This window comes from Myiozetetes cayanensis, unplaced genomic scaffold (assembly GCF_022539395.1).
Source record: "Myiozetetes cayanensis isolate MyiCay16 unplaced genomic scaffold, myiCay2020 scf19, whole genome shotgun sequence".
Taxonomy (NCBI): Eukaryota; Metazoa; Chordata; class Aves; order Passeriformes; family Tyrannidae; genus Myiozetetes; species Myiozetetes cayanensis.
The window spans coordinates 1,569,801-1,582,608 of NW_026087400.1; the positions used below are offsets into that span (position 1 = coordinate 1,569,801).

The 12,808-nt window shown below is 55.1% G+C and overlaps 1 protein-coding gene across 1 annotated transcript; it reads right to left on the reverse strand.

The window, feature by feature from the left end:
- Nucleotides 1-482: 482 nt before the first annotated feature.
- Nucleotides 483-12,208, reverse strand: RBPJL (recombination signal binding protein for immunoglobulin kappa J region like). Its single transcript, XM_050314020.1, is given in 13 exon segments — nucleotides 483-839; nucleotides 983-1,086; nucleotides 1,299-1,454; nucleotides 1,738-1,878; nucleotides 1,967-2,076; nucleotides 2,541-2,678; nucleotides 3,004-3,178; nucleotides 4,022-4,137; nucleotides 4,389-4,459; nucleotides 6,097-6,222; nucleotides 11,786-11,877; nucleotides 11,879-12,061; nucleotides 12,155-12,208. Coding segments are annotated over 13 exon segments (1,740 nt in total). The 3' UTR covers nucleotides 483-565.
- Nucleotides 12,209-12,808: the final 600 nt, after the last annotated feature.

A 12,808-nucleotide genomic window follows, 5' to 3' on the forward strand; every position in this document is an offset into this window, starting at 1 on the left:
TTCCCTTTTCCTTCTTAAATAACCCCATTTGGGCCTCCAATAAAAAAACCCAAAACATCTGGTACTGGGTATTCGGCTGCTGGGAAGCAGCTCCTCATTATGGAAAGCACAGCAGCGATGCAGGGATTCCTGGTATGGATCAGTAACGCTTAAGGTCGTGTTTGTGCATTATCCCTGTCCCTCCTGGCCTTTGAATATGGACTGAGGACACTGAGGGAGCTGTGATGCTCTGTGCCAGCATGGAGGTAAATCATGCAGGTTAGTAAAGAAGCAATTGCATCAGTAAAGAGTCCTTCAAGCCTGATTTATTGATGCTCCCATGTGAGATCTCAGCAGGGTGAGGCACTGCTGTGGCAAAGAGACAAGTCAGTAAATCACAGGAACATGGTGGATGCTTGATGAGTGGGGAGGACCCTTTGACAGGGCCACCCCAAGTCCAGGATGGGGCACCCTGGCAGGGCTCAGGGCCTCTCCCCAGCCCCCTGGATGGGTGCCCCAAGAGGGCTCAGGGCTGTTCCCCCTCCCTGGGCCAGCAGCAAGGCCAAGCCTCTGCCTGCCCAGCCTGCTAGCTCTGCATGAAGAGGTGGAAGTTGGTCCTGGTGAACTCCTGATGGATGCTGTCAAGTAATTTGTCTGAGTCTTGGGGGACGTCTGAGAGGACCTGCTGCCCTGGGACGCAGCTCTGCTCCGGGGTGTAGGTGAATGTGAAGGAGCTGGAGTAGATGAGGCCGTCATCCCTGATCAGCAGGAGGGGGACAGTGAGGGGATATCGCAGCCACCTCCAGTCACTGCCGAAGGCAGAGACGTCAGGGACGACACACACGAGGGACTTGGGGCTCCTGGGAACAGTGCAGGAGAGGAAAATGTGCATTAACCAAGGAGGGTCCACATGCAGGAGCAGCGAACCAGCACTTCTCCTCCACCCTGGAGCTCAGTGTGGAGCCTGTTCCCTGCCTGCTCCCTGGCCCCTGAGCCATGTTACCTGTACATCGTCTCTGCTTCCACATCTCCGAACCAGACCTTGAGGTGTGCATGGAAATACTCCCCCTGCACCTCCAGCATGGCCACGTCCCCACCGCCCGTGAGCTGTGGTGGGCAGAGCGTGTGTCAGTGTGTTGTGCATGGAATGAGCCCGACTCCTTCTCCCACAGGATGCTCTGCCTGCGCGTCCCAACCCCGCTGCGGCGTTCCTGGGTAGTCCCACAGCATCCCAAAACCAGGAGATGCCAAGCAGGGGTGCAAGGGCTCAGGAGCAGGAGCCAGGTGTGGCACAGAGAGGAGGGGGCAGCTGTGCCCACCTGCAGGGCAGCGATGAGGGGCACGGGGCTGACGGGCTGGCGGACGCAGCCCAGGCTCTCGCTGAAGGTGTATTCCACCGTCTCCGTGCTGATGATGGTCCAGCACGAGCCGTCGTTCAGCAGCTCCCGGTTGGATTCCTTGGGGCAGGGAGATGCCTGCGGAGAGTCACAGCTCCAAGCACACTGCAGTGTGGACATCAGGGACTGGGGGGCCTGGTTTCTGCCCCCAGTGTCCCGGTTCCAGCAAGCGACTGCTTCGCTCACTGGGAAGTGGGGATTGTGGTGCCTCTGCAAAGACCTCAGTGATGATGGCCCCAGCAAAGCAGGCAGGTGGCTTTGCAGTGATTCTGACCCTAATTTGGATGTTCCCCAGCCAGAAGCAACACAGAGAAGCTCGGAAAGCACCCTGGAGGCCCTCACCTCTCCTGCAGTGCCCTACCTGGAACTGGATAACTTTCTCTGTGGAGAGACACAGGTACATGCGGTCGCTGCCTTGGAACTGGAAGGCACACTTGTGGAGCTGGGAGATGGGCTCGTCCACGTCCAGCATGGCATACTGCTTCATCACCTTCCGGATGATCTGCGGGCGGCATCATCCCAGCCATGGCACCCATCCCTCGGAGCCAGGGAGCGGCCAGGGCCGTGTGCCCGCGGGGGTGGAGGCTTACCAGGGGCGGCAGCGTCACGCCGGTGGCCGTGCAGACCAGCTGGACCACGGAGCCGTAGCGGATATACCCTTCCCGCAGGGGGAACTCGCTCCGGGGGCAGCACTCATCGGCTGGCCGGGAAAGAGAGGCAGAGTCAGTGCCCCGATCAGCCGGGGAGTAGGTTAACCTGGGCTGCACAGCCCGGCCGTGCTCCCAGTGCTTTCCCACAGTGCTCCCAGTGCTCCCATGGGAGCGGTACTGGGGTGCGGTACCTCGCGGGGACACAGCTGGAGGCAGTGTGGGCAGGGATGCTGATGGGCTCTGGCCTCTTCCAGGCAAGTTACTGGCTTGGATTTATGAAATGCCAGACCAGTACAGCTCTTGCTGCCCTCAGTGCCGGTGGGAAATAGGATCGGTTCCAGAGACACACCAGGAGCACCGGGCAGAGGTGAGACTGAGCCAGGTTCCCACATCCCCAAGCTAATAATTCCCATCCCTTTTGCCCCCAGGAACTGGCTTTGCAGGAGGAGAGAGCCAGGGCTGGAGATAGGCAGCCCTGGGCATGGTTGGCATCAGTGGCCCCCGGAGTCCTCACCCAGGTGGAGGGTGAAGGCTGCCCACTGCCTGGCGCTGGCGATGAAGGCTCCCCCCTCCACAGACAGGTACCGGGTGCTGACGGTCTGGGAGCGCAGGCGGTTGAAGAGAGAGACTTTGGAGCCCGAGGAGATGCAGACTGCGGGGAGAAGTGTCTGGGTGAGTACTTGTCAGGTCTGATGCCTCTGCTAAGCCAAGGGAGGACAAGCCCTGGTTCCTGGGGTACCCAGCATCCCCTCCCCACCCTTTTCTGTGTGCACGAGGGCAGGTGAGGCCACAATGTGGGGAGCTGAACCATTTGGTAAGGAGACATCAGTGTGTCCAGATAACATCCTCTACTGGGAGTTCCCACGGGCTTTGGGTTCAGCCTGGAGCACTCCAGAGCCAAGCTGTGAGCACTCAGAGATTATCCCACCCCGGGCTGCCACCCGCTTGCCTCCCCACAGAGCCACCCCTGTACGCACGGTCTGTGTTCTTCAGTGACTGCTTCTTCTGCGAGGGTTTGGAGATGACCTTGATGAGCTTGCTGTGGAAGGTGCCAATCTCCTGCCCGTTGCTGAAGAAGAGCCTCAGGACCAGGCGGAAGTGCTTGCGCTTGTCCGTGTCCGAGATGTACAGTGCCTTGGCACAGCTGAACCCCTGCCAGGCACACAGGGGCTGCCAGCAGCTCCAGCCCAGCCCCGCCCCACCAACCCTCCTCACCGCCCCACCAGGACATAATAGTGCCCTTTCAACGAGCCCCGGGTTCATTTAAAGGGAGAAACGGCCAGAGATGTTATTACAGGTGGAATGAAGAGCTGGGGATCGGTGGAGGCTTTATTTACACTGGGGTCAGAGAATTCCTTATGGAAATGAATGTTCACGTGTGATTTATCCCACATAACATGAGGAATTGCCCTGGGTTTACGGTTTCTCCCGTCCTGGCCGATATGCTGTGCCTTAGCAGCAAGGCAAGCACTGTGGACAAAGGCTCTTTCTGTGAGGTTCCTGGCCTAGCTCAGCCCCTGTGCTCTTCAGGGACCCTAGATAATGCTTTTCTCCTTTTTTCCCCCTCCAATCAAAAGATGCCAGAGCCCTGCTGAAGCTTTTGAACTTTGGGATCGACTGGGTTTTTTTAGCTGTTAATCCACAAATGAAGGACCAGCCTTTCATTTTGTAACACGGAGCAGTGCTGCTCATCAGGAGAGGAGAGCGGGGCTGAGGGAGCTGTGCAGATTTTGGCAGCTCAGCTGCCACAGGACTGTCAACCTGAAAAGATGGTGCAGAGAGAGATGGGGATGTTTGGAAGGTGGGGAGCCTGCCTGGCTGCCTGGACTGCTGCACAGTGGCAGAGTGGGAGGGGGAGCTGTGGTTTGGAAGGAAGGACTGCAACACCCCGAGGATGGGGATGGTGTGACACCCCAAGGCATGGGGTGATGGTGGTGACAGCCCAGCCCCTGCATGAGCAGGGTCCCCACAGCCCCAGAGAGCCTCAGGCTTTACCTTTGCGTCCGGCTGCTCCTCAAAGCTGAGCTTCTGGGTCTCCATCAGGCTGCTGCCCATGCTGTCCAGCCCCATGTACCCACACACCCGAAATCCAGCCTCTCCCATGTCCCTGGCTGGAAGAGACAAGGAGAAACTCTCCAGTCCCCACACAGGCTCAGCTCTTCCTGTCATGGAAGGTGGCCGAGGCTCCAGCCCTCCCTGGGTCTGGATTGCAGGAGGCTCAGCCTTGAGGGGGAACAGGGATTTTGGGAGGGGCAAAGATAACATAAAGTGGGTCACTCTTCCCTTTGCAGAGGCAGAGGGCAGCTCTCCATGGCACGGGAAGGGAGGGAGGAGAGTCCCAGGGCTCCTGCCTGGCACTTACCTTTTATCTGCTCCTGTTTTAACTTCCATCCTGGCCCGCTCAGGTAAACACAAGGTGGGGGGCAGAAAAACCTGCAGAGACGAGAAGGCATGTTCTCACTGCCCTTCAACCTCCCAAAAAGGTGCTCAGGGGTGGTGGGATGGCTGTGCTGAGAGTGGAGACCTTCACCGGGGCTCACTGGCACTGGGACCAACCCTCTGCCCCCACAGGTACGCAGTGCTCAGCGAGGGGCTGGGGATCCCCTGGGGGGTGTGGGCAGGGCTGGTTGGAGGCTCAGGCTCTGCTGCAGTAGCGGGCTCAGCCTCTGCCCTGCACCCACTGCCTCCAGTGCCTGGCTCCAGTGCTTGCTCCAGTGCCTGGCTCCAGCCCAGGCAGCTGCCACATCTGGTGGTGCCAACAGGGTGGCCCCAAGACAGGAGGACAGGGACCCCTGCACCCCCACCTCCATACCCCCAGAGTCAAGGAGGGGTCAGACCCCTGCCTCTGCCCCACTGCTGTGGGGGAGTTTTGGCAGGTCGTGAACAGAGTTTGCATTCACAACCAGTTTTGGAGCCCAGTGCAAATAAATCTATAGCCAGGAGTTTGGACACCTATTTTCCTGTGTTTTATTTGGGTTTCCACTGTCTTTGCACTTGGGTGAATGGTGCAAATTCATCCTCTATGGATGCTGGATAAAGCACTAGCCGAGAGAATGCTGGTGCAGGGGGCTGGATATTCTGGAGCCCTAAAGTCCTGGGTATGGGTTTATTTAAACAAGTCATCCACAGCACGGGCCCCTGACTCCCACCGTGAAGGAAAACAGCACCAGCACCTTTCAACTTTAACCTGGGAGCTCTGTGCAGGTTTTCTTTCCCTTTCCAGACCTGGCATCTGATTGTCATGCACAGGACCCGGAGTGGAGGGAAGAGGCTGTCCCAAAGGCTCAGTGATGAGAAGGCTCCCTCCTGGCTGGAAGACTCAGTCCCAAAATAACATCTTTACCTGTGGAGCAGCAGCCCCTGGCAGGAGATTGGATGTGGTGAGGACTTTGTAGGCACAGCCAGCCCATCCTGGGGCTGTCTCCTGGGGTGGCTGGGGTCTGGGTGGTTATACCTTAGAGGCTGAGCTTGTCACCTCGTAGCTATTCCACACTCGATAATAACGGAGGAGAATTTATATCACAAGGATTAATGGAGGATTAATTATATTGCAGTGCTGCAGTCTGATGTCACTGACCAGGAGTAGCAATTTTGGAGATTCAAGCCAGAACCTCAAGGTGTTTTTGCAGTGTGGGAAGGATTTTCAAAAATAGCAGCTTTTTTGGAGACCATTGGGCATTGATGGAAACGCCCCAGCCCCTGCTGAGTTTCAGAGGAGAGTTAACAGGGAACTTGAAACATTAACCATTCATTCTTGGGGGTAAGATTTGAATAGTATCTTTACTTTTTTTTGCTTTGTCTTTCCTTACCACTTCATGGAAGGAGCCTAACCACTGGGAATGTCTAACTGGGATGGAGGCAGGTGGGGGCTAAAATCTTCCTTGTGTTATTCAGCTCAGGAAGGATAAACAATGGCTTTGGATCGTGAGCTCACGAGTGAATGGAGAGGGGATATGTCAAGTCATTTGCTTCCCCAGCTTAGACCAGGGAAATCCAGCGAGGCTGAAGCTGATCTTTAGGCAGCTGGGTTTGGAAGTGGTCATTGGAGAAGCTGGCACAGTCTCTCCCACCTTTTCTCGTTGCCGTAGGACTTCTGTGCGACCTTGGCGTGCAGAATGAGCACGGTCTGGTCCGCTGGCAGCTGCAGGTACCTCCGCACGCCCTCCCGCAGCAGGGTGGCTTGGTAAGGGTTGGACCTACAAGACAGCAGTGCCCCAGCTCTGTGACACCAGAGCTGGCTCCTTACCCAGCCCTGCACCGAGCAGGGAGCCCGGAGATCCCTCTGTGTCCAGCCTGAGGAGGGAAAGGCTTTCCCATCGGAAAGCTTTGGAGTTCAGCTGCTCCAGGACTGGGGCTGCCCCGTGAGCTGCTCGTTGGCTTCTGCAAGGGCTGTTGGGTGCAAAGAGCTGCATTTTTCTCTGATACATAAGAAGTCGGTGGTTTTGCTGATTGTTTCTGCTCTATTAACTCCAAGGCGTTCCCGTGCACCCAGCATTTAACTCTGCTGACTTAGTGGGGTGGGTGTTGCCCGGCTGCAGAGATGAGGTGAGGCCAAGCACAAGGTGCCCTGCTCTGACAGCTGGGACGTGTGTGCAAGGAGGGAGGGAGAGCTCTGGGGTGTCAACTGGGGAGACCTTCTGTGCTGCTGACTTGCCTTCAGAGAGGTGAGACCCCATTCATGTGAGCAACGCCAGCTCCTGCCCTACTGAAAGCCCCTAAACCCCCTGAGTTTGGGATAAGAGCAATCCCTGAATCTGGGATAAAATATTTGGCTGGATAAGAGGAAACCAGAGGAGAGGGAAGGGGAGCTGCCTGGGTAGGAGCCTGTCCTTGGCACATTTGCCAGTGTTTGGGATGTGGCCTCTGGGCACACTGATCCAACCAAGGGGACCCAGCCTGGCTGGTTATGAGGACTTCTTGAATCTCATATTGGCGATGGAGATAAAGCTCCAAGGTGAGCTCTGCTGGGCTCAGAGGTCAGAGCAAGCTCCCAGGGAGGAAAGCAGCAAGCAGTCAACCCAAGCAGCCTTTCAGAAGAGTTCACCTGCCAACTCTGTCCTTCCCAGTGCAACACATGTATTTTAAAAAGGCTGTGCCCCTTACAGCTTTTAGCACCCATTGTGCAACTCACTTGAAACACATATCACTTCAGCTCCAGCTTTGCCACCTTTGGATGGAGCTGCTAACTACTGTTGTATGTGGCAGACAAACACATCTCCCATACAAGCAAATATTTACCCAGTGTCTTCTCTGGGTAGTCCCACAGGGACCTGACACTTTGCACTCCACAGATGTGCTCTGTTCTGTTACTAGACAGGCAAGATAATCTCCTGCCCTCCTTGTTCTCAGTTCTTTATCCTAGACGTGTGAGCTGGATCACCAGCAAACATAAATCAACAGAGCTCTGCCAAAATCAGATTTACAGCCACTGCCCGTGTCACTCACAGCATTAGCTGCTGCTCTGTGCCTGGAAAATGAATGTTTTATGGCCATTCCTGACTGCAGAACAGGCTCCACACACAGCTCTGCTCGTGTGGCAGCCCCAGTGCTGCTGCCAGCGCAGGGCTCTGGGTCAGCCCCAGCTCACCCCACGGCACTCGAGGCAGGGCAGGAGGGGCTCCTTTCCCAAGGCTGTGTCTGTTCCCTCCAACCCTCCATTCTGACAGACTCCTGCTCCAGCACACTGAAGCTCAGCTCTACCCACCAGTGTCCCACCAGTGCCTGCTCCAGGGTGGCTTTACTCAGTCTTGCTGCAAAGCTTCACTCCAGCTTTTCCACCCAATGAATGGTTTATATCTTTGCACAGCCAAAGAGATCCTGTAAGAAAGTTATTCAGTCTTTTTCCATAATGGCAATCTGCAGCTGTCTCACTCCTCTGCTGCCAAGCAATGCTGTGATTTCAGCTTTGATCTGCCTTTGCTATTTTTCCCTTCATATAAAAGCACCCTTTGGGAATCTCTGTGCAAAAGTTTTGGGTTGTTTTGGGTTTGTTTGCTTTTTTGTTTTTTAACAGAACTATGGATTCTGATGGGGATAAATGTAGAAATGGATCAAGGAAATTGGCCTGACCCTGGATATTCTTTCACACTGATGCAACACAGTGTTAAATGAGTGCTGAACCTTGCTGGCTTCGTTCAGTAGCATTTCACCCTCAGTTTGTCAGAGACAACAGGCACAGAGCAGGGAAGAACCAGGCTGGGTGTGTGAATTTTTTCCTGGTGAGTCTCATCAGCCAGTATTCTGTGTAAAATTAGGAGTATAGCTTTGGGTCCCTGTGTATCAGCTGCAGAGGCATGTGCTTCATCCCTGTTACTGCTACCCACCAGCACCAACCCGCTCTCCAGTGCCCATCCACATAGCTTGGGGTCTGCCTGTGGGGGTCCTGCAGGGACCTTCTGCCATGAACCCATCCACAGAGTGTGGTACCGAGGCCAGGCAGCAGCAGGGAGTGTTCAGGAGCAAACTGCCAAACCCCGTGGATTAAGACGTGTGCTGACAGAGTGGGCAGCAGCAATGCCTGCTCTGCAGAGCCTTCCCCAGCACTGGCTTAGGGCAGGGCCAGGCTTGTGCAGGTATCGCTGCTCCCTGCCATCCGCACGTAATTCCAGAGGCACGTGGGTTACTGCCCCGAGCCTACTGAGGAGCCTTCTGGAACAATTATCCACATGCTGTTTACTGCCTGAAGTGAGAAAGTGCCTGCCAAAGGCAGGTAAACAGACTCTAGTTCTTCAGACTTGATGTCTAGCTGCAGGAACAACTACCTAGAAACTTGGTTTGCTTTTCTTTGTCCGTTCTCTGCAGCCATTGCCTTGCAAATTTGGGGGCTAAATTGTTTCAGTGATGCATTTCTGAACAGTGCTCACCATTCTGCCCACAGAGGTGACCACCCAGCATCCATCATCTGGATTAAATTTACCTGCAGAGAGTAAAAGGGCTATTGCTAAAGCAGCTCAATACAGCCACTTGGCTCCCTCTGGCACCTCCAGCCTCCTCAGGGTTACAGGGAATTATTCACTCCTTCTGACATTTATTATATTAAATTATTGAAATGCTTTGGTTGTAGTGCAGTGTTAGTTCAGTGTCATGTTTGCAGCTCTGCACGGGCTGGGCTCTCACAGCTCTGGCTAAAAGCTGCCTTTTCAGAGCCTGAGGTCTTGGCTGGGGCTCAGCTGCTCTCCACACAGTTGGGCATTATGTGGAAGGAGGTGGGTGGGGGGAGAAAGGGGGGGAGCCACCACCTTTCTGCTACACCAATTTTTGTGAGCCTTTCCCCCTCCCTGCTCAGCCTGGCATCACTTCCCAAGGCTTTTCCTTTGCTTTAGGCCAGGATGTGCCCCAGGAGAGGGTGTGAGTGCCTTTGCGGTGCATCTCTAGGGTGGCTCTGCCCTGGTGCTTGAGGTGGGAAAGACCCAGGGCACCTGGGAGGATTTGCAAGCCCTGGCCGTGTTGCTGTGCCCCCTCCCACGGGAAACACAGCAGAAAAGCAGGAGTGCCCTGTGTGCTTTTCATGGGAGACACCCAGCTGGACCACCTTGCAAAGGGCCGTTTCATGTGGGCACGCGGGGAGCCCGGGCAGGCGCCGAGAGGCTTTGGTGGGGCTGGGCCCTGCACTCACATCACTGATTTAAGGAGTGCTGATGTTAAACACCACAGCCGAAAATTAGCCCTCGCCTTCCCAGCAGCAAGGGGGGAGACATCACTCAGGGCTTTGTCCTTCCTCCGGCTGGGAAACACAGCTCCCTGGGTGGGACATCTCCCGGTCCTCACACCACCTTCTGTGTGTGCACCCCTGGGCAACCACAGGAGCAGAAAAAGCAGTTTAGGAGCACTGGGAGAAGCAAACTGCCCTCTGCCCTGCTGCTTTCCAGTTCACTGAGCTTCACCAGCTCAGTCTGCAGAGGAAGGGATCCGATATTTTTGGTCCCCTGGGAATAAAAGTACACGACTCAGGAGACCAAAATACAATCCCGGCAGCTATTGTTCAGAAACTGGGTCTTCAAATCAACTCTTTATACAAGAACTGTTACTCACAGTAACAGTGTCCTCAAGTGCAGGTAGCACTGAATTGAAGTGCAGAGATTTAATTTGCTGCTTCCCCCCAAAAAAGGAGCTGCCATTTGCCTTGCTCAGGACACGGCTGCCCTGCAGCTTGCTGGGGACTTGCTGCCACAGAGGGCAATTGTTCTCCCCTCAGCTTGGGGAAACCAAATGTCCTAATAAAAAATATCCATTTTAGAGGTCTGGGTTATATTTTGTACGGAGCAGGGGAGAAAACGCCTGCAGTGCTCTCGGGTATGGAGTCAATGCAGTGTTTATGCAAAAGGAAAAGCCATCAGAAATCACAGAAATGAGAAGCCTGCAGTTTCTGGCTTCCCTCATTTTTCAATACCTCCTTTAATCCAGACCAACCCAACCCACAGCCCTTGTATATGCATGGGTATTTATAAATCCTGTATTTTCCTCGCTGCACACACAAGTGAAATTCAGCCTTTTCTGGGCCTGGGGGATTTGCCGACCACACCAAGGGCAAACGGCAGCCAGAGCAGGAAGCGCAGAGCTCCTGCGGCAGCAAGCACTGCGGGGAGCGGGGCCAGCGGGGTGGTCACCCCAGCACCACCAACACCCCCAAAGCGCCCGAGTCTGGCAATGCAGTATTGGCTCGTCTGCTAGAAAATTCAGGGAGCAGGGGTGATCTACTGCAGTGTCCTGTCTCTGTTCCTCCTCCTGTTGGTGCAAAGAGGAAGGGAAGTGCTGTTAAAGCACTGAAAGAGTCCCATAAAGCACTAAAGGTGGTTCCTGCCACCACCAGACTGATCTGAGTGCTGGGAAGAGGTGGAGGGCTGGGAAGGGCTATTCCATTGTTTCTAAGAAGCTTCTGCTGATGATCTCCATCACATTAGGTGACCTTCTTGATGAAAGCTCAGCCTCAGGGTCTACAGCTCCCTGGTTCAAAAATACCACCCCACACACTGCAGCCACTACCTGCAGAGACTCCTAAACTTCCAGGACACTGTAGGCCAAACAGATATTAAGCTTGGACTCTCCTGTTTCCAGGAGCTTTTGAGTTTATGGGGCTCCCAGGTGTACTCCCACAGCAGGAAAAGAGGAAATTAAAAAAAAAAGAAAAGAAAGGAGAAGAAAAAGAACGAGAATAAAAAAGAAACAATGAAATTAAGAAAGAAAAAATGAAATTAAAAAAAGGAAAATATAAAATAAAGGAAAAAGGAAAATATAAAGAAAAAAGCAAAAGAAAGAAAAGGAAAATAGAATAAATGGAAAAGAAAAAAGCAAAAGACAAAGAAAAATATAATAAAATAAAGGAAAGAAGCAAGGGAAAAAATAGAAAAAAGGGGGCGGAAAGGAAAAAAATTAAATAAAGAGAAATAGAGGAGAAAAGAAAAAGGGAAAAAAGGAGAGAAAAATAAAGGGAGAAAAAGGAAAAACAAAAAGGAAAGAGACTAAAAGCAGCAGGCCCCTCCCCGCCGGTGATCTCCGGGCCGTCCCGGGCCGCGCACCCCGCGGTGCCGGTTCCACCTGCGCGCAGCTCCCGCGGGACCCGCACGGGCACGACGCGCGGGGCGGGGGCAGGTGGGACCCCCGGGCCCCCCCACACCGGGGGATGGAACCCCAACCCCCCCTCCCCGGGGCCGGGCCGTGCCCGCCCCATCGCCCCCCCGCTCCCCCGCCCCGTTAAATGCCCGGCGCCGCCGCGCCCCGCACCGCGCAGCTCCGCGCCCCGCACCGCCCGCACCGCCCTACCTGAGCCAGCAGCGCGGCGGGGAGCGGCTCCGCGGCCGCCACGGGTGAGTCGGGGGCTCCGCGGGCGCCGCTGCCCCTGCGGGAGAGAAAAGAGAGGCGGAGGGTGAGGAGGGTGCGGGTGAGCCCGGTGCCGGTCCAGATGCATCCCGATCTCCATCCCCATCCCGGCCCCTGGGGCTGTGAGCGGCGCCGAGCGCTGCCGCGAAGGTTGGCAGCCTCGGGGGGCTTTTGCTTGCGGTGGGGCTTTTCCCTTGGACAGGAAGGGGGGCGGCGATCCTGAGCGGGAGGCAAAGCCGGGAGAAGGGGAAGAGCAGAGCTCCTGCCCCAGAGGGTTTTTCCCCGCATTCTGTGGGTTGGAGCCCTCCCTACACTCGACTGAGCGGTGCCCTGGGCCGGGGTGTGTTCGTGGGGCAGTCGGGGCATGGTACCCGCTCGGTCCCTCGGGGCTGTGCGAGGGATGTGAACTCTTCCCTGCCGCCGGGATGGCTCAGCCTGCCTGCCCTGCTCACCTTTTGCCGAGCTGTCGGGCAGGTTCCTGCTTACACAACCGAGGATCTCTTTTAGCAGAGAATAATAAGGTCAGGTACACCTGGGCAAGGCGTACTGAGCAATAGGAGATCGTGCAGAAAGATAAGCTCAAAAGTGTGCCCTAAGTTTGTTAAGCACCGTTTCTGCACGACTGGAAAATTGAGTCTGTGCATACTCATAAATATGTTTGCACAAGCAATCACCCACCTTCGGCTTATCATTCCAACCCTTTCACAGGATAAAATTAGCTTTGGGCACTTTTGTTCCAAGCAATTACATGGGAAAACTTGTTTGGAAAATCAGATTAATCCGCACTCATCGTGTTTGTGCGAACACGCAGCCGTCTGAGATAAACGGAGCTGTGCAGATACATCAGGTGGTGGTATTTTTGCTCTGCTGGGGTTTTGCCCCTCATTCTGCAGGGCCAACCTTTGCTGTGGTGCTCAAAGCTGCTGAATCCATCCAGGAATCAGGCTAAAGAGTGGGAACCTGTGT